Source organism: Quercus suber, unplaced genomic scaffold (assembly GCF_002906115.3).
Source record: "Quercus suber isolate HL8 unplaced genomic scaffold, Cork oak 2.0 scaffold_24, whole genome shotgun sequence".
Classification (NCBI taxonomy): domain Eukaryota; kingdom Viridiplantae; phylum Streptophyta; class Magnoliopsida; order Fagales; family Fagaceae; genus Quercus; species Quercus suber.
In genome coordinates, this window is record NW_027069489.1 from 1,111,941 (window position 1) to 1,133,832 (window position 21,892).

At 33.6% G+C, this 21,892-nt stretch overlaps 3 protein-coding genes across 3 annotated transcripts; all 3 read left to right on the forward strand.

Annotated features, from left to right (window-relative positions):
• The first annotated feature begins 984 nt into the window (after positions 1-984).
• Positions 985-5,718, forward strand: LOC111995082 (glyceraldehyde-3-phosphate dehydrogenase, cytosolic). Its single transcript, XM_024026973.2, has 12 exons — positions 985-1,091; positions 1,238-1,261; positions 1,380-1,480; positions 2,561-2,676; positions 2,791-2,890; positions 3,779-3,925; positions 4,039-4,099; positions 4,193-4,290; positions 4,430-4,572; positions 4,753-4,836; positions 5,066-5,155; positions 5,358-5,718. The coding sequence occupies exons 1-12, from the start codon at positions 1,088-1,090 to the stop codon at positions 5,404-5,406; spliced, it is 1,017 nt and encodes a 338-aa protein (XP_023882741.1). The 5' UTR covers positions 985-1,087; the 3' UTR covers positions 5,407-5,718.
• A 3,871-nt stretch (positions 5,719-9,589) lies between these two features.
• Positions 9,590-13,695, forward strand: LOC111995083 (uncharacterized). The gene is made up of 7 exons (XM_065766759.1): positions 9,590-10,325; positions 11,095-11,250; positions 11,490-11,585; positions 11,850-11,951; positions 12,064-12,183; positions 13,062-13,226; positions 13,372-13,695. The coding sequence occupies exons 1-7, from the start codon at positions 9,774-9,776 to the stop codon at positions 13,693-13,695; spliced, it is 1,515 nt and encodes a 504-aa protein (XP_065622831.1). The 5' UTR covers positions 9,590-9,773.
• Positions 13,696-17,915: 4,220 nt separating this feature from the next.
• LOC111995084 (lysine histidine transporter 1) lies at positions 17,916-21,464 on the forward strand. The gene is made up of 7 exons (XM_024026977.2): positions 17,916-18,223; positions 18,705-19,088; positions 19,454-19,847; positions 20,123-20,228; positions 20,449-20,540; positions 20,620-20,688; positions 20,803-21,464. The coding sequence occupies exons 1-7, from the start codon at positions 18,045-18,047 to the stop codon at positions 20,899-20,901; spliced, it is 1,323 nt and encodes a 440-aa protein (XP_023882745.1). The 5' UTR covers positions 17,916-18,044; the 3' UTR covers positions 20,902-21,464.
• Positions 21,465-21,892: the final 428 nt, after the last annotated feature.

Genomic DNA, 21,892 nt, shown 5'->3' on the forward strand with positions numbered 1-21,892 from the left:
TTTTTTTTTTGAAAATTTAAGTAAAATTTGATATTATTAATATCAAATTTTACTTAAAAATATACATAAACACAAAACTCATAACTTTATTAAAATCTAGTTTTAAAAAGAGATTGTAAATTAAGCAGCAAGGACAATGCCCATTTTTCCCCAGATATGGGTCCACCTCGAGCCGGGAACTGGGAATTCATTTTCTTCGGATTTGGATTTGGTGGCATTGCACCGAGTGCAATTCCATCACACCCACTCGCATCAATATCTATCATTTTTATATTTTAACTTTAATATTTTAACTTTTTAAATTTTTTTATTTAATGGTTGGGATTGAAATTAAGAGTATATTTTTTAAACTTTCAACCTCAACCTTATCTGAATCTCTCTTTTTTCCGGTTTCCAAATGGATCAGCATCAGGTGCAATACCTAGGGTATTGCACCTGGTGCAATACCTCAATTTCCTTCACAATTTTTTAAATTTTTTTCACTTTTTAACTTTAACTTTTTTACTCTTTTTTAATATATTTTATTTAATGGCTGAGATTGAAAGTTGTTTTTTCAACTTTCAATCTCAGCCTTTGATAAGCTATTGCACCAGGTGCAATACCTAGGTATTACACCTGATGTGAATCCTTTTCAAATGAGCTCAAAAAAGACACTGTCAGGAGAACTTCTGGACCACCGACCTGGTACTTCAGGTGTCAGGTAACCTTGGGCCTAGAACTCTCTAACCGTGACGTGGCAACCGTTACAAAAAATTATAAGATTCACATTATAGACAATTAATATAATTTATTGTATTAATAAAAAATTGCCATTAATTTGAAATTATTGATTAAAAATTTTTTTAAATAAAAATTAATTACTGACTTAATAATTTTAAATAAATAAATTTTTTTAGTAAAATAACAAACAAATAAAGTCATAAAGAGAACCCTATGATTTCTCCACCGTTACCGTATAACCCGGTCTCCCATTTCCCCCACCTCTTTATATTTAATATTTAAACCCTAAAAATCTTCATTCTTCTCACTAATCTCAACCACTCTCACAGTCTCACTCATAACTCTCACTCCCTCTCTCAACAAAGCCATGGGTAACAACAACTTCAGCTCTTTTCTTTTTCTTTTTTTTTTTTCTTTTTTTCTCATTTTGTAAATTTCATTGAATATTGAATCGCTACGATCTCTGATGCTCACTGTGCTTTTTTTTTTTTTTTTTCTTAATTGTGTTAAATTACAGGGAAGGTCAAGATCGGAATCAACGGTATATGATCTTACTATATTTTCGAACGATTTGATTTTTTTGAATTTTTTTTTTCACTTTCTTCGATTCGGATCTGATGGATTTTGGAAATGTTTGTGTGAAATTGAGAAATTTTCAGGATTTGGAAGAATTGGACGTTTGGTTGCCAGGGTTGCTCTGCAGAGAGACGATGTTGAACTCGTCGCTGTTAACGATCCTTTCATCACTACCGATTACATGGTATTACTTTGAAATCGCTGTGTATTGGCTTTGGATCAGTGGATTTTGTTCATTAAATTGACATTGTTATTTGAGCTTTGAGATTATATGGTTCATTGCTTAGTCTAGTGCTGTGTTTTTTTTTTTTTTTTTTTTTTTAATTTTTTAATTTTTTTGATCTCGATCGTTGTATTTATTTTGATGTGTTTGGATTTCATAGGATTGTTTGGTTAACAATAAAGATTTTCGTTCAGTGAATAGTAAGCAATGGTGCTTCTCAGTGAGTGTGAATCGCTAGTAGTAATAGACGTGCATATATATATATATATATATTTATTTATTTATTTATTTTCAAACAAATAAAAAGGATGACCTCTAGAGATAGGCAGTAACTGTAATTTCTTTTATAACGGCAAGGGGAAAAAAATCTTTAATTTTAATTTTAGGAATTCTATTTTTGAATTTAAAATGAAATTTGTTATTTGATGTTTATGACCCTATTTCTAAATGAAATTACTTTTTATTAATGAGGGTATTTTTGAACCCATAAAAGGGGAAATCCTCTTATATATAGTATATATATATGTGTGTGTGTGTGTGTGTATATTTTGTGTGTGTGTGTGTGTGTTTGCTCTGGATGGTTTTATTTTAGTTGGGATGATATAAAATTTTTTGGTTAGCTCTAAAAAATTTTTTTTACCTGTAAATAGTAAAAATTCATAGCTTCTCAGTTTTAGTTGGAAACTATGAGATTTGCTAGTAGTAATAGACATCCATATATAGGGTCTGTTTGGTTAGACGTTTTGGGAGCTTTAAGCAGCGTTTTTAAAATCCAAAGCTCTGTTTTGCAACCACAACTCCTCATAGCTTTTTTACAAACGCTCATTTTAAACTCAAAACACTGCTTATACAAACGCACACATAAATGCACATGTTGTTATTTTGGGGTGTGTGTGTATTTCTTTTTTTTTGCCGTGGTATTTAATACCTGAGAACTATAAATTATAAACTGATAGTGATCCTAGGAGTTATTTGCATTTTCTGTATGTATTGATTAATGGGGTTCTTTTGGTTTTTCCTTGTGTGTTTTGTGTGGGGTAGACCTACATGTTCAAGTATGATACAGTTCACGGTCAGTGGAAGCATCATGATATCAAGGTTAAGGACTCTAAGACTCTTCTCTTTGGCGAGAAGGCCGTCACTGTCTTTGGTGTCAGGTACTCTTCTAAACTCTCTGTGATAAATGAATGCGATTGTAATCGATACATCTTTATATTAGTGAAAATGTGTTGGTGGATTATGGTTGTAAATGCCATTTGAACGATTTGTAGGAACCCAGAGGAGATCCCTTGGGGCGAGTACGGAGCTGATATAGTTGTAGAGTCCACTGGAGTGTTCACTGACAAGGAAAAGGCTGCTGCTCACTTGAAGGTTTGTCATTGTCATTGCCACTGCCACTCTTCTATCATATTATTTTTGTTTATAGTTTCATTCCAACCTACTTTTGCAAAAACCACCCCCTCACTATGCCATCTCCCATCATTTGTAGCACATAATTAGAGCTGAGCCAAATACTACATGTCATAATTTGTTCATTTAATTTTATTTCGAACACTAGCTGAGCTCAAGATCATCACTAAGCTAAATTACATGCTTAAACTTGGTTCAATTTTTTGTCAAACAAGTGTGAGCTTGTTTAAAATCTACTTAATTGACTTATTATTTCCTTATTTATAGGAAACACCACGATTAAAAATGATCATACCTTGATTAGTCTAAGCTAATAATTGATAATCAAATTATAATTGAGATCATATTATTTGAGTTAATTAGATAGAATTATTTTTGTTTCAGAACTAATAAAAAATTAGATTTACTAACCTTTTAGTATTAAGATGGACTATTTGTATTATAAATAAATTGTAAATATAATTTGATCTCTGATGAGCTTATTTACAATCTTACACTTCCAGTTACAAGATATCTACATGAATACATAGACATATAAACATTATTATCATCTGTGAGCTTGGATTATCTAATAGTCCGAGTTTAAACATGGGCTTTTTAGTTTGGTTCACTTGCCAAATAACAACTACAAACATGTCTTTTCTTGAGTGAAACCTGAGTTGTTTATAATCAGCTCTCTTCACTTACAGCCCTACATGTCGTTTAGTCAATGTAAATCATTTTGGCATTTGTTGTTGTAGCCCGCCCAATATTGGTCTTATATTTCATTTTTCAAGTTTATAATCTCTCTCAATATAGTGTGGCCTTGATGCCGTTATCTTACTTGAGTTGGCTTGGTTTGATTGTTAGGGTGGTGCAAAGAAGGTCATCATCTCAGCCCCAAGCAAGGATGCTCCCATGTTTGTTGTGGGTGTCAACGAGCATGAATACAAGCCTGAGCTTAACATCATTTCCAATGCTAGCTGCACTACCAACTGCCTGGCTCCTCTTGCAAAGGTTCTTCTATCAAATTATCTCACACTTCATTTTACGCAATACTGTCCAACTTTGGCACTAGTTGCATTAGAATTCATTTTATTATCTTAATTTATCTTGTATCAATTTTGCAGGTTATTAATGATAGATTTGGCATTGTTGAGGGTCTCATGACTACTGTTCACTCCATCACTGGTGGGTCTACTATTGTCAGTTTCCTCAGCTATTATTCAGGAATTTGCTTCATCTATTAATTTTGATTTCATTTTTTTAAACTCTCTGATTCAGCCACCCAGAAAACTGTTGATGGGCCATCTAGCAAGGACTGGAGAGGTGGAAGAGCTGCTTCCTTCAACATTATTCCTAGCAGCACAGGAGCTGCTAAGGTATGGAACTTTATCATTCTGTGTTAAGTTGTAGTTATACCCTCTAGGCTCTAACAATTTGTATTGTGTACGGTTTTGGTTGATCTGTATTTGGGTTATCATATTTGAAGTACTAATTCCATTTCTCTTTTACGTGAAGGCTGTTGGAAAAGTGTTGCCTGTATTGAATGGGAAATTAACTGGAATGGCTTTCCGTGTTCCTACCGTAGATGTTTCAGTGGTTGACCTCACTGTGAGGCTGCAGAAGGGGGCGACCTATGATGAAATTAAAGCTGCTATCAAGTAAGGGCGGTGAATGATTTTGTGCTATATGCTTTAGTATCTTTGTTTGTGTGGTACGTGTTATTGCCATGTGAACCGTGGGGACACGTGGTGATTAATGTTAAGCTGCTTTATCTTCTGACAATTGTGTGGTGAGGGGTTTCTCATCTTGTGTATCTCTTGATTTTGGGTGGTTCTCAGGGAGGAGTCTGAGGGGAAATTGAAAGGAATCCTGGGTTACACCGAGGATGACGTGGTTTCCACCGACTTTATTGGTGACAGCAGGTATAGATAATGTACATATCTTTTTAATGGCCTGTCCCACAACTGGAATATGAAACTGACCTGTTTAGGAAAAGATATCTGATCTTATTGGGCCTTTTTCTATGATCTTATCTTCAATCTTTATTTTCTTGTCCCATTAATAGAGGGAACACTTTGTTCCCTTGCATCTCATCTGCTGCATTTTTCAATGAAATTTACCAAATTATTGATTGTTTGTTTAACCGTTCAGGTCAAGTATTTTTGATGCAAAGGCTGGAATTGCTTTGAATGATAACTTTGTTAAGCTCGTGTCATGGTATGACAACGAGTGGGGTTACAGGTATTCACTCAATTTCCTTCTTGGATAGATCACAGAACATACGTGTCCAGTGTGTTAATTAAAATATTTAAAAAAAAAAAAACAAAGTGTCCCATATTGGTGTATTGTAGTTTCATTTCTTTTGAGGCAAATTAGAGGGAAAAAAATTGGAGAAGCATGGTGAATGTGTTGCTTATGTTGCACTTTTTATGGGTATTTGCAGCTCACGTGTGGTTGACCTGATTGTCCATGTTGCATCCAAGTGCGGTTGACCTGATTGTCCATGTTGCATCCAAGTGAAGACGGCAACGTCTTGTGAGTTTGTAGTTTGTGTTTTTCTCTGCAGCAGCTATGCGAGTGTATAAGGCATGGGTGGTAAAGGGCGGCTAGTGAGAATAAAATGGTTTTTTCAAGAACTACTTGGTGGTGTTCAACCAAGTCTTATCTCTAGATGTGAATTAGGACCAGTGTAATGATGGATTAGGTCTTCACCTTTTCTCTGAGGAAGTGGTGTTTGGATATTACATGCTTGCGTGTGTTTTGCTATAATATTCTGAAGATATATTACTCGCTCCTTTACCGAACCCGATTCCTAAGTGTCATTCATGAGTTTAGCTTCTTCCTTTTTTTTCTTTTTTCTTTTTTTAAATTCTCCCTCACCTTTTACCAATTAAAATAATTTAATTTTTAAATTTTTATCCCACTTTTAACAAATAAGATAGTATGATGTTGAAATGATGGCTATGAGAAGTCATTTAGAAGCGTCTTAGAATATAAGCGAATTGTGCTGGGTAATCCAAGCGGGAATCCAAAGACGAAAATAAGTGGGAATAAATATAAGCGAAGAAAATAAGTGGGAATAAATATAAGCGAATTGTGCTTGGATTATGGTAATCCGGGAGGGAATGCAAAGAAGAAAATAAGTGGGAATATTCGATGGGATAGTGAATATACGGCAATCATGTGCAGAAAATTTTGTAGAGTTGGTCTGTAACAGAGTAAAGCAACAAAAAGAAATTAGGTACATGGACGTAGGAAATGCACGGAATGGTTCGTGAACTTCATGTCATTATTCAGTCTTTGCTTGTCTTAATGTGTACATCTAAATGAGGCTGAGCAAGGCTTCAATCAATCAGCCAAAACTTCAACTCGTTTGGATTATCTGCTTATGGAGCACGGGTCATGTTATTTGAAAAATCATTTTTTCTATTTGGAGAGAATAGGAATTTCGTTATGAAATGGTCATTCTCGGTTATGAAAATACTATGGAGTTTCTGTGATATTTCTGAACACATTGTCTCACTTTCTTCTTAATCGTCATGTGGTCAGATATCAATGATGCTTGGGTTTTTAAGTTCTTTACAGCTGTTCTAAAAGAAGTGTAAGACCGTGCATTTTAGTCTAGATATGAAATCAAAGCTTATTTTTGATTTAAAGTGTGTGGTACAGATTAAATTTTATTAATGCAATGCGTTTTACAGTCGTGATGCAGCGGGAAACCTCTACAGATCATTTCGGCAACTTTCTGTGCTTTATGAAAGATAAAGTCAACAATCCGTGAGCACTTCAATTTATCAGTAAATTGACGTTTTTCTTTTCTTTTCTTTTCCCCCAAATTTGCAGAGTTATTAAGCATTTTATTGAGAAGAACTACTTTCAGGAATTACAGTAATTGAATCGTAATCAAATGTAAATTAGCATTTATAAGGCACAATTGACATATCAATACGAATGGTTGGAATAGAAATTAGAAAATGGTTTTAGTATCATGTCAATTATTTATTTATTTTTTATAAATTCGTGGAAAGTATGATGTCAATTTGAATGCGAAATATAACCTGACTGACTTAGATCGCTTACCTTACAAAACCCTTTTTAACCAAAGGGAAGGCATGAGGCATGTGAATTTGTGTACAACCATAACCAACCTTACAAAATTCCAATTTCTAACAGTTTAGGTTCTAATTCTAAATAAGCCATTTGCGTTATTCAAGGGGTACGTAAGGCTATTTTAATATTTTTTTTTTTTTTTTTTTTTGGTAGAAAATATTTTGAGGAGTTCAATTCAAGAAAAACTCTTGTTCACCTCCTAAAATTTGACCCCTTTCTCTACAGTGTCAATTATTTAAAAGCAGTAAATTCCGATTTTTTTTTTAATCTTTGATTAATCCACCGGTGAACGTGAGAGATTGAGAGTCAATCATGAAGTAATTGAGAATTTAAGATTGGATTCTTTACCGTTGTTGAGTTGGGTTTGACTGTACATGTAATGAGAGTTATGCTGTAAAATATTGACATATGATTTACTATAAATGAATAATAATAATGGCATTAATAGTGTAAAAAATTGATCTTCATTTCTTCTATGCACTATTTTTTATTTTTTATTTTTGAGTCAAAAGAAATAGGATCAAGGGTATGTTACAACAGGCAAGACAACAATTTTAAATATATGATTCTAATCCAACAGAAAGAACTGAATTAGTTGACCACTTGATTGTAACACCAGTAACTCCCATTCCAAAACAATTTTTTTTTTTTTTAAAGAAGAATGAAGATTATTATGAGTAGTACAAAAATATAAGTCACTTGGTTCAAATTATAAACTCTTTGTCCTCTTGAATGAAAAGACTTGACAAATTATTTTTTAAACCCTATTTATAGAATGATGATATAAGAAATTAAATCTTGAGATTTAAAATAAAATAAAATAACAAATTAAATTTTAGGATTTTAAAAGCAACAAATTAATATTTGAGATTTTAAAAAGTAATAAATTAAATCTCAGCCCATTTAAGTGGAACAACATTTTCTTTTGTATTTAATACAATCTAAAGTTTTACTTTGTTACCTTTTTAAAACTTCGTAATTTAATTTGTTACCTTATTTTAAATTATATGATTTAATTTGTAATACTCTTAAACTATAGGATTTAAAATGTTTTTTTTTTTCAAAGATTTAAGATAATATATACATTAAGAAAAGATGTTGTAGGAGCATTGGGCCCTGGAACCCATTATTTATGTATAGAATGAATCTAAGGCCCAAGCTATGGACAGATGGTGTCCGAAGAGGGGAAACTTTGTTAAAAGAGCCCCTATTGGCAAGTGAAGAAGTCATTTTTTATTATAATAGTCCGGAGGGTTGTGTCGAGGATGAGAGCCTCCTCGGCTAACCAAGGTTGAGGTTTGTAGAGGTGACCTGTTGTTCGGGGAATCGTCTCAGGAACACTCAGTTGATACGGATAGGCACTATGGGAACTTGGGACAAGGAAGTGTCTTGAAATATCTTAGGAGAAAGTTGTTGCCATCGCATTAAATGCCCTGTAGCTAATTCTCTGACCGCATTAATGTGGAGGTGATACCTGAATAGTGGCTTTTAGCCTTACAGCTACTACATGGAGACTTATGGAAGGTGCTGATGGGATAAGTATCAACACGAACCATCTGACATACACGTGGAAGGTGGAGATGAAAAGGAAAGACAGTATAAAAGAAGTGGGGAGGCAGTGAGGAGGGGAATCAAAAAATTAAGAAAGAAACACTGTAGCAATTTAGAATCAGACTTGTAACCCTACTTAAGAACAGAAGAAACAATTTTCTCGAATTTTGCCGAAGGCATTTTTCTTTAGTTCAAACTTATTTATTTTTACTATTTTGTCATCAAGATCTACTTAACTTGTTGTTTAATTAATTAGAGCCTAGTTTTTCAACCCACTCTTTACATATTCATTGTTTTGGGTTTTTTGGGCCTAAATCCATCCACTCGTTGGGCTAGGAATTCAAATCTGGTTTTTACGGATGTAATAAAAAGACTTCAATTGTATAATAGTAATTTATCCCACCCACCCTCCAATAATTTTTAGGGAGAAATTTAATCTAGTAATACAATATATATATACACACACACACACAACTTTTAATGTAGCAAACTCTAATTTGTGGAGGAAAAAAAAAATGATTCATGTAAAAGTAACGAATAGTCTGTCACAATCTACAACTAAGTAGAAACTTATGATAGTCTCTCTCCAAGGGAGGCTCAAATCTCTCCCCCATTGGTCACTTTGTTAAAAACATTATGTCTATAATGAGATCTCTTAAATCTCATTTTTTTTCTCATGTAGGGCAGCGGACTGATTTTGTGACCCATGTTTTAGCTAGAAGAGTAAGCTCTTTTTCTTAATTGGTCTCGATGGAGAATGTCCCACTGGATATGTTGCTAAAAACTTAATTTAAAACGAATACTTAAGGCGTTGGTATAACGCCGTCACAATAGACGAGAATGGACCCAGTTGACAAATAAAGTACCTACAATGAAACGTTAAAATGGCAACGCCGTAATATGGAGCGAAAATCAGACCCATTACAGTCCAATCAAGTCTCTTCCCTCTTCTCCACCAATAACAGCTCGGTTTAATTTAAATTTTTCCAAATGTTCGATCTCTCCGCCAAATCAAATATAACATTACAACCTCTCTCTCTCTCTAAAACTTCAACTTCAAAAGCTCTCTCTCTCTCTCTCTCTCTCTCTCTCTCTAAAATTGGATTCAAATTAAATGCTCAAATTCTCTAATTTTATTTATTTAATTCTAAAAAACCCTAAAAATCACTGTAATTACGGTTTTTGATTCCTATCTATAATGGCGACATCGGCGTTCAAATCCACGACGAAGAGAACTTCGATCGGAGCTGCCACGTCATCTTCCACCGATGACTCCGCAGCCGCCTCCTCCAACCGCAGCTACTCCTCCACCTCCGCCGCAGCTCACCACCGCCGCTCTCGCAGTCTCAGCCGATTCTCTCACCCGAACTATATCGGTTCCGATACTTTCGACGACGTCGTAGTTCCGGCGCCGAGAGGGAAGTTCGTCAACACGACGCGTGGCTCGGGGTTCCCAGAGATCAGCCTCGACGACCTCGCCATCGAGTTCTTCGACTCCTCCGGCGATCGGGGACGCTCCTCGGCTAAGAGAATCTCCGACGACGTAACCGGAGGTTTGAAATCTTCGTCGTCGGCGGCGTCGCAGAGGCGAGGGAGGTCGGTGTCAAGGCAGAGCGCGAGAGCTGCGAGTGGCGGAGATGGGAGGGGCAGTGTGCGTAATAATTCCGGCGGAGGAAGGGTAGTTTCGGAAAGTAATCCGAGACGACGTCGTTCAGTTTCGGTGGTTCGGTATCAGATTAGCGATTCGGAGGTGAAATTTTCTTTCCTTTTGGAATTTGAAATTGAATGATTTGATTTTAATAATTGATTAATTTCTAGCTTCATAACTACATGCTTTGGTTTGAGTTAATTTTCTGTGTTTTTATATGCATTAATACAGTCATATAATGTGTACACATAATTGTCTTTGCTTGAAAATTTACTGCAAATAATGTGATGTGCAAAATGGGGTTAACGTACTATAATGGTTATCGGGTACATCCGAATGAGTGACAATTACAATGTTATGGTGTTCGTTTTATGATTATTGTTCTTTATCATCAGTACAAGACGCCAATGGCTTTCTTTTTTACATGACTGGGATTTGATCTCTTGTCACTTAATGAAGGACGAGACGTAGTTGAGTTGAGCTATCTAATACTCATAATATGTTGCGGGTTCATACTTCATAGTTATTAGGATTATGAGGTGATAAGTTATAGGCTTTGACCTCCTCTCATAATGTAATTATGAGAATTTACTGTTGCATTCTAGTCTTGCATTGGAATGCTTTTCTATATGAAACTTATAATGGGTTTTGTTCAACTTCTGTATATATGCTCTTTGCTATCGAAAATGATGAATTGTTTAAGGACATTTATGGAATACCTGGTAGCAAGTTTCATGGGCAAATAGTTTTATTGGTGGCAGAGGTTATGCATTATCATTATTACTTTGCTAATCAAGAGCGTGCACTTCGTCCTAGCTATGGGTGAAGGTGGAGAAAACATCTGACTTGTTTATGGTTTTTTGAACAACAGAGTGATCTAGACCATTCTCAGAATTCTAGCAATCGTGCTAATCCGAAGAATGTTGTTAGTGGAAACAAACAGGTGCGACCAGCAGTTTCAAATCAAAGACAAGTATTGAGAAGGTCTTTTAGTCAAAAAGATTTGAAGTCCCATGATGGCTATTCTGTAAGACTCTTTCTTCTCTTATGGCTTATAGTGTTATTACTCTTGTTTATCTATGTTGAAAATGGTGGGGAGAAAAAGGGGCTTGGAGTTTTATAATAAAGATGTTTACAGACAGGTTCTGATGCTTGGGTATAGAGCTGTACATACCTATATTTTAAATCCTATTTAACATTGTTTAAAGATTTTCTCATCAGACTTGATCTGAGTTGAATTTAAAACAATGTCTGTGGATCTTTCAGAGCCAGTCTTCGGTCCTTACTGATGATGAAGGAAGGGATGGTCGTTCCAGTAGAAGTGGGATTGAGAAGACAATACGGGCAGTTTATGCACAAAAGGTTGATTATTTTGCATAAAATGGCAGTTATACAATAACATCAGTTAGTTGTATATTTTTATTTAGACCAAAAGGGAAAATAAAATTGTATTTTTATGTCAGTTACTAAGGGGCCGTTTGGTTGTATTGTTTAGACAACAGTTTTCGTTGTTTAAACAACACAATATGTATTTTCACAACACTTTTTTACCTACATGCATTTCCATAACACTTAAACAACGTTACCAAATGGGCCCTAACTATTCTCATCCTTTTCACCCATCAGGCTGAGCACCCTTCTGAGGATGATGTTAACAGTGGTCTGTATGCAGTAATGAGAAATGAACTTAGAAATGCTGTGGAGGAGATCAAGATGGAACTCGAACAAGTCAGTAACTTTAGTGTGATGTAGAACTTGTCAATATATCTTTAGTTGTGAATTTGGTTGAATCTTTGTTATGTTTACAGAAACTCACTAGTGCTCCTTGCAAGTTATGCAGGCAATGGTGAAAACAAAAACCTCTGATTCAGCAAGTGGGGATTGCATGCAGTCCAATGATTCTGATGTTCTTCAGGCCGTCTCTTCAATCAGAAGGAATTACTCCACCAAATTGGAGCAGGTATTTCAATCTATTTTAATGGTGATGGTAACTTCACCCCTTGGTGTAGTACTCTTGTATATACAAAAAGAAACCATTGGACACTCTTTCTTTCATTGTTTTTGACCTGCAAAAATCTTTCCAGCTTTCACTTATGGGGCGTTGTTGCACGTAGCCTTTTGTCAGTTTATGAAAATTAAATCTTGTTAATTTTGACATAAAAATGTTATCTTGCTGAATGTTTGATTTTAATTTACAGCTTTCTAAGCTTGTGTTGCAGTATTTTGATCATTTGTGGGTTGTCCATTAATTAGCCTTAGCTGGTATTTAGGATGGTGTAGTTGCATGTATCCTTTTGTCAGTTTATGAATATTAAATATTGTTAATTTATTGACATATATATGTTATCTTGTTGAATGTTTAAATAAATTGGCACAACTTTCTAAGCTTGAGTTGCAGTGTTTTGATCATTTGTGGGACTAATTGGGAAAGTAATACTGGTTTTTCCCAACTTTCTAACTGTTAAACTGATGCCTTCATTTGATGTGTTTTAGTAAGTTGTGAAACTAAACTGCTTTATGTATCAGCTTTGTTAAACTGATGCCATAATTCGATTTGTCTTTTAGGGTTGCCTTTGACATGAAAAAGAACCGATTAAATTACTTTTTAACTAGCTAATGAAGACAACACATGATGTCTGTTATTCAGGGTAGATAATTATCTCTCACACACACACACACGCACACACACCAGCCATTTTCTTTGGGTTCTATAGTATGGAATTGCTTGTTAGAGAATATATAATTTGATTTGAGTGTTGCATCCAACAAGTTGCTCTTGAGACTCATCTTTTGAAGAAATTTCTGAATACTGATGGATCTTATTATGTGACTTCACAGTCAGAGAAGCGTAAACAAGATCTATTGGCTAAAACAGTATTGGAGGAGCAACGTGGTAGGGGGCTGTCTAAGACTGTGAAGGAAATGCTTCCTGATACAAAGAAAAAGGAATTGCTTCCTGATCCAAAGAAAAATGCTGTAGAAAAACCTGCACGAGCCAGAAGGGTACTCTCTTTTGCACTGTAGTAGGGTTGCATTTATGTCTCAAGTCTTTTGACAGTAGTTTGATTGTTTCAAAATAATATTCCTCTCTTCTGAGGGTAAAATTTATAGACTTTATTAACTTTTTATTTGATATATGTTTTGCCAGAGGAGTAATGACCGAAGTAGGATGTCAAAGCGATTGACTGAGGAGGCAGAGAAGTATATTGAGGACTTCATTTCTAATGTTGAAGATACAACAGACATTTCATCTCTTGATGGAGAAAGGAGCGATACTAGCTCATCTATAGGAGTAATTGTAAAGCCAGAAACTCTTCATAGTCCGGCAGTATCTAATTCTCTTCCTATTGAAATGGATGGGGTTGTACTGCCTTGGTTACAGTGGGAAACTAGTAATGAAGGTACTCCTCAATCANTCGGGCTTCCACTATGGTTAAAAGGACCCATATGGTTTTCCAGTCTAAATCAGTAATCATGTTATTAATTTTATTTATTTATTTATTTATTTTGAGACGAAATTGTATGGTAAGTTAGTACTAGCAAATAAACACTTCTAAAATTTCCTCACTAGTAAATAAAAGTGGGGAAAATAAAAAAAAAAACCTTTGAATAATTTTGATGAAGCTAAAAGCTTTATTACTATTATTAATAATAATATTATTGTGGCGGGCAAAAAAGCGAAACAACAACTTTGGGCGTTAATTGATGGGTTTGCTACTTGTTATCACAATTAATTTCTTTAGAAATGGGATGTCAAGTCTACTTTTGAATACCCGCTACCAAAATAAAAAAGGCCATTGTCTTTAGTATTAAGAAAAAAGTGGCATCAGTCTCATTAATATTCAACGTGGAAATTGATTTAAAAACAAGTGCTGGTCCATGGGTCTAGTCAGAGGATGATGCTACAAAACAAATGAACTCTCTTTCATTTTTTTTTTTCCTCCTTTTTCTCCCTCCCCCTATTCCAGATGTTCTATCTTGCTTTATATATCTAGCTTGAATGCATCTGGATTCTACACTTGGAGGGTTGTGATCATATTCCTAGAATCCTTGTCCCATTTGGAACATACCAGTAAGTTTTACATTAAAATCTTAGTTGTGCCACCATTATTCATGGTCACTTCCTCATCAATACAGCCAGAGAAGTGATTGTATTGTATTAAATGTGGAGGGGATAGCTTCTACATCCTTCCTTCTTCATCCTTTTCGTGTTCCGTGCCAAGTCAATTTTCCCTTTTGGTGGTTTAGCTCCATGCCCTTTATACCACTAGTGCTTGTCCCTCCGAGGTCTGGAGTATGCCCTCAAAATCCTCATCAAGTGAGTTACCCCAACTTCTCTTCAAGTCGTGGGATCTCCGCCCTAGATCATCTTATGGATTTTAACTCTTGGGAAATGACCTTGACCACTTGTTTAATTGCTTTGGATCCTCGTCCCTCCACAATTGTTAAATTCCTAATTTATTTTAATTAGTATTGGATAATATATAATGATAGAGATATATTCTATTTATTCAAATAAATGAGTTTGGATTAACTGATTAGGTTGAGTTTTATTGATAGATTATAGGCATTAAGCTGTTAGTATTTAATTTATTTGGAAGTCTCTTTAGGAGGTATTAGTTTCCTAAATGTAAACCAAAAACCAAAAAAAAAAAAAAAATTGTTCATGTTTGTCTTTGTTTGTTTCACTGATCTTATGTATGGCATCAAGTGCCTGCCATGCCTTTTAAAGCCAAATAGGACTGTAAATGAACTGAGTCAATCATGAACAACTCAGGCTCGACTTGATAAAAAGTGTGTTCATATTTGTTTGTTTATAAATAAGTCAAGCTTGATCCATAATTTTAGACTCACTTAATAAACAAGCCGAGCCCAAGCAAAAAAATTTGTTTACGAACAAGCTCGGATCTATTAGGCTTGATACACAACAATTCAAGCATAGACTCATTTATAAGTTTATATATGTTAGCTAAATATACTCATTACATATGTCTTAATAATAACATGGCCAACATGAGACCACTACCTATATTGTCTTAATTTTTTCCTTCCCTTTAAACTGATCAAAAACTATTTTAGACTATAGTTATATTTAAAAATAAATAAATAATTAAGTAGGCCACATATGATCCTTCCTTATCAATCATCTAAAGTAAAGTTATGAAATATGTTAGTATTTACTCATTCATAATAATTACAAACAAGTATTTTTCTAGTCCTTCACTATTTAATGTGAATGTAAAAATTGTTTTTTGAACCATTGCTGAAGTTGTAGACAAAAAATGATGAATAAATGAATTTAATTATGTAAATTATTAATTTGAATGATAGCTAATCGTAAGTAAGACTAGATGCATAATAAAATGAATATACTATTTTCTTTTTCATTTTTCTTAATTTTAGAGATTTAAGCATTTAATAATATAATTTTTTTTAAATCTCAAGCTCAAAAACTTGACTTGAGTTTGATATTAAGCTTGAGTTTGGCTTGACTAATTAATCAAGCCAAGCCAATCTTAAGCTTTTTGGCTTTCCCACGAGTTTAAACTCAAACACTATTTTTTGGCTTGTCATAAGCTCAAGCCAACCTCAACCTTTTGATTTTTCCTGATGAGCTCAGTTTGAACATGCACTACTCGACAAAACTCGGCTCGTTTATAGCCTTAAAGCCAAATGTCAGTCACGCAAGTGTTACCCAAAACTTCAAAGAGTTGGTTTCTTTGGTTGAAACAATTTGCTCATACACACATTTTGTGTTTATACCGGAATACCCAATTACTCAAACAGTCAGACCTCACAACTACCTGATTTTTTTTGGTACTAGATTTTAGGAATTTTTACATTTTACATGAAGATGCTTGACTAATTCCTTCAACAACTCAGATTCTCAGAATCATAACCGACTTTGGTCTACATTTCAAATAGATCCATTTAAAAGTTCAAATAAATTAAATATTAGTAAAATTTAAAATATATTTAATGTTACATTATTGAAAGCCTTTTAAATTAGGATATTAGGCGATTAAAGTCCTCTAAATTTCTTCTTAAAAAAAAAAAAAGATCCTCTAAAGTTTGTAGGTAACTCCATGTTCCTAAATTTTATCCATTCGTTTTGAAATGAGCGGATTAAAATTTATTTTTAAAAAATATTTTTGATTATATATCACTATTTATATATGTTTAAATTATTTATTTATAATGTCACAAAATTCAATCAATTTAATTTTAAAATATGTAGATAAAAACTTTATGAATTTAATGGTGGAGTTATATGACAACTCTAGAGGATTATTGTGATTCTTCTAAAAGAGAAGAAGATTATTTTGATTGACAACAGATCAAATGGCTTTGAAATAGATCCATTTTTTGTCATGAAAGTTTGGCAGCTTTAGAAGTGTGCTATGCGTACATGACTTAGTCCCATGCAATTGAAGCACTTTTTTATTTTATTTTTATTTTTATTTTTTATTTTAGAAACAAACACACACTAATTACACTCTCTCATTTTGTTTTATTTTTTGATCACACGATATTCATTTTGTTTTTTGATCACACGATATTGAAGGACGTTTAAGTTACCTAGAAGGAAACTAACTCTTAATGTTTGCCCTTATAAGGATCTATTACAACCCCACTTTGCATTCCTTGATTTGGTGATGGGAAGCCAGTCATCAAGATCTTTCACATTCTTTGATACTTCCTCCTCTAAATTCTGAGGCTCCATGTTCTTTTTTTTTTTTTTGTGTGTGTGTGTGTGTAATAGATCCTTCCAATTCAAGATCTTGGAATTCGGGAATCTTAATAATTACGGGCCTATTTAGTATGAGAATTTAAATATTTGTTTTACAAATTATAAAAGGGTGGGTCTCATGCTTAAATCTATTGTTTGGTTGATGAATGTTCTCTAAATATAGTTTTAAGAAAATTGTATCATATTTTTCAATTGTAAATAAATTGAAAATAGTGGACCCATAGATTTGTCCAAACTTTTCTATCTCTAAAATTAAGGAGCATATCTTTATCAAAAAAAAATTCTCACGCTTTAAATTAGAAATTTATCATTATATAAATAAAAAATATTAAAAAAGTACATGATATGTATTCCATTATCATTATAAAAATATATATAATATACAAATTTATACAAAACTCTTCTATCTCTAAAATTAAGGAAATTATTTTTATCACAAAAAAAAAAATTCTCACATTTCAAATTAGAAACTTATCATTATACAAAAAAAAAAAAAAACAAAAAAAAAAAAATACATGATATCTATTCCCTTATCATTATTAAAAAAAAAAAAAATGTAATATACAGATTTGTCGAAACTCTTCTATCTCTTAAAATTAAGGAGCTTATCTTTATCACAAAAAAATTTCTGACACTTCAAATTAGAAACTTATCATTATATAAATAATTTTTTTTTTAAATGTACATGATATCTATTCCCTTATTATTAAAAAAAAAAATGTAATATACATATTCCATACGTTATTTTCTGTAAACTTAAAAAAAAAAAAAAAAATCTTAAAAATAGAAATGGCCTCCCAACCATTTTTTTTTCCATAGTATTTTGAAAATTGTTCTTAAAAGTTGGAGTCAAACACATATAATATAAAATTTATTATTTGAAAACTAGTTTTAATTTCAATTTTTTTGAAAATTGTTTTTATATTGTTTTGAATACAAAAACAAAAACACTTCCTACCAAACACGTAACACACCCTGACATTGGGTTTGGAATTTTTGGATCTCTTATCATTGACTGACACTAATATTGGATTTGTTCACAACACAACCCAAAAAACAAAACAACAAACATGGAACCTCAGAATCCAGAGAAGGAGGAAGTATCAAAGAATGTGAAAAATCTTGATGACTGGCTTCCCATCACCAAATCAAGGAATGCAAAGTGGTGGTACTCTGCTTTCCACAATGTAACTGCCATGGTTGGCGCTGGAGTCCTTGGTCTCCCTTATGCCATGTCTCAACTTGGATGGTATGTCGAATTTTAACTATACAAACTATACATGGGTTCTTGTTGGTTCAACTTGTAAAATCAAAAATTTGATTGATATCTTGGCCTAATGGTAAAGAACAATTATCATGGAGCTGATGCTATAGACTAAAATTATATTTTTATGAATAGTTCAAATGTTTCACATCATATCCGATACATGTGTGTAAGTTTACATATATAAAAGTATATAAACAATCCGGTGGTAAAAAACAATTACCATGGAGCCGATGCTATAGGCTCAAATAATATTTTTATGAATAGTTTACATGTTTCACATCTTATCTGATATATGTATTAAAGTTTACATATATAAAGTATATAAACAATCGGGTTTATATACATATAAAGGTGATATAGTGTTTTAAATTTTTAAGTAGTTAGAACATCTTCTATTTTAGGCTTGACATTATGAGATGATGATTGTGACTATGGTACTGAGGTGGGTTTGTGTGTATTTTAGGGGTCCTGGTGTTGCTGTAATGGTTTTGTCATGGATTATCACTCTGTATACCTTATGGCAAATGGTGGAAATGCACGAGATAGTGCCTGGAAAGAGGTTTGATAGGTACCATGAGTTGGGTCAGCATGCTTTTGGAGAAAAGCTAGGCCTTTGGATTGTGGTGCCCCAACAACTAATGGTGGAAATTGGTGTGAACATAGTGTATATGATCACTGGTGGGAACTCCCTCAAGAAGATTCATGATATATCATGCCCTGGATGCAAATCTATCAAAACCACCTACTTCATCATGATCTTTGCATCAGTTCAATTTGTTCTTTCCCACCTCCCCAGTTTCAATTCAATCACCGGTATCTCTTTTGCCGCGGCTGCCATGTCCTTGAGGTATTATCTTCTTTTAAGAACAATTTCATATGATTCTTGGGGTTTACTTTGAAATATGCACTTGTATCAATGAATATACTTTAAGATCATAGTAAGTTAGTAACCAACCATAAACCTTCAAAGTACCAAAGAGAATTCCACCCCAAAGTCATTACTATTAAAGTTTTATTTGAGAAATGCTAAAATGTTACCTGGAAAATTTTGAACTATTACAAATTTTCTTTTGAAAGTGTGTCACATCAACAATATAATAGATAAATTCCTGAATTACTTTTTTATTCCGTATTTTAAAAGTAGAAAGACTACACTTATTAAACTTATTCTTATATGCAAATGTTTGACACCCTGTCTAATTGTTTCCACAGTTACTCTACTATTGCTTGGGTAGCTTCAGCTAACAAGGGTGTTCAACCAGATGTGCAATATGGTCCAAGGGCTTCAACCACAACAGGAAGTGTGTTTAGCTTCTTTTCTGCTTTGGGTGATGTAGCTTTTGCCTATGCTGGACATAATGTGGTCTTGGAGATCCAAGCATCCATACCTTCTACACCTGAGAAGCCCTCCAAGAAACCTATGTGGAAAGGTGTAATTGTGGCCTATATAGTGGTGGCCTTGTGTTATTTCCCTGTTTCCATGGTTGGTTATAGGGTTTTTGGAAAGGATGTTGAGGATAACATCCTCATATCGCTTGAGAAGCCCAAGTGGCTCATTGCAACTGCTAACATGTTCGTTGTTATTCATGTCATTGGTAGTTACCAGGTATGATTCACTAGGAAAATACTATTATGAAGTTTGTGCATCAAGTGTAAGCAAAATTCATTTCTACTGATTGTTTTCAAATCTAGTTCAGTTGCCACATATATAACTTTTTGTTTTTAGAAAATCAATGTCAGGGTTGAATTTCATGTACAATTTTTTTTTTTTTCAAATAACATTCTTTAATTCATTAATCACTATATATGTTTGATATAAAGCTTCCTTGAGCAGCGTTTTTATTTCTTTTAATTAATAAACGCTATGTTTGTGCAATGTAGATTTTTGCAATGCCAGTTTTTGACATGATAGAATCATTTTTCATTATGAAGATGAATTTCAAGCCGACTAAGTTCCTTCGTTTCCTAATACGCAATGGATATGTTGGTAAGCATTTTTTTTTTACCATTGTTTTTCTTGATTGTGCTTAGTTCTCTTACTCTTTTGGAGTTTCCTCTAGTGTTTAGTTTCAACACTTGGGAGGTTCTTTCCAGATAAGCCTCATGAAGAACCTTATATTCCTTGGGGAGGCTCTACTTCAACCCCATGGAAACACCCTTTAATTAATAATGACAATTAATTGATGTTCTTTCATCTTTGGGTGCAGCACTTACCATGTTCCTCGCAATTACATTCCCTTTCTTTGGTGGGCTCCTCAGTTTCTTTGGAGGATTTGCTTTTGCTCCCACAACGTACTATGTATGGCACAATATCTATATTTTCTAAATGAAAGAAATTTGATAAAAGCTTTGGTTATCTAATTCTCATTGTTTTGCAGCTGCCTTGCATTATGTGGTTGGCCATTTGTAAACCAAAAAGGTTTAGCTTATCTTGGTTCACAAATTGGGTATGTTATCAAGAAAATTTCTTTTTGGTCTTGTACATTTCCTATTCTAACACCTCTATCTAGATTTTGTTTATGCCATCTGATTTGATTTTTTTTTTTGGGTGGCAATTTCAGTTCTGCATTATAGTTGGGGTCACTTTGATGATCTTAGCCCCTATTGGTGCTCTGAGGCAGATCATACTTCAAGCCAAGGAATACAAATTTTACTCTTGACTGCCTTCTTGGAAGGATGGTACAAAATGCTTTGATCTAACCAATTGTCAGCTGTGCTTGTGATGTGATGTTTCATGGCTATTTGGTGGGTTTTCTTCAACCCCCACCCCCAGAATAAAAAAAAAAAAAAAAGAGGAAGAAAAATGTTTGAATGTAGATATGCTAATTTAGATTGTGTTGGTAGCTAGTGTGGTAATCAAGAAGACTTTATTGATGTTGTGAACCATTTGGTGTAGGATTTTAGCATAAAATGGCTCAATATTTAAGATTTGGGCAAGTTCTGGATCCCCATGGTAACAGGCTCACCACATCAACTAGAGGAATGACATATGCAATGGGGTTTAGGGTTTGATTTTATCTGCCTTAAACAATAAATAAATCCTAGGGTCGAGGTGATTTACATGTCAATGGAGATTTGACTTTTTCTCATATTTTCATGTAACCTGTTTCGATATACAGTCCTTAGGTTAGTATCCAAATGTTCTTGATCAAAAGTCAGTATCATCAATAAGCAAAACAGCCTGAATTCATGTTTCTAATTCTAAACAACAGAATGAGTATAAACTCTATTGACTAGTTGTGACATTCGTGTAACAATAAGGACTAATCTATTTTCTATTCAATCCGTATCTCCATATAGAATAACTTCAACTAAACTTCATTAATTTAAATGATAAGTTTTGAGTATAGAGTTACTATACTAACCATCTTATTATATAAAATTGCTCTTTGAACACATTAAATGGCTGCATAAATGTATGCTGTATAGAGTAGTGATAAGATACCATTATTTCTAGTTTAGAATCTATAATAATGGGAAATTTCCTACCATTCATGCAACCATTTTATTTGTTGAAATAGAAATTTTCTATGGTTTATTGCTTGTTGTAGTAAACCTACAAAATTTACCACTACGAGTCTATGATATTGTTTTATGACAAAATTTTATGATCCTATTTTGACCAGAAATGATAAACAGTGAACCATTTAC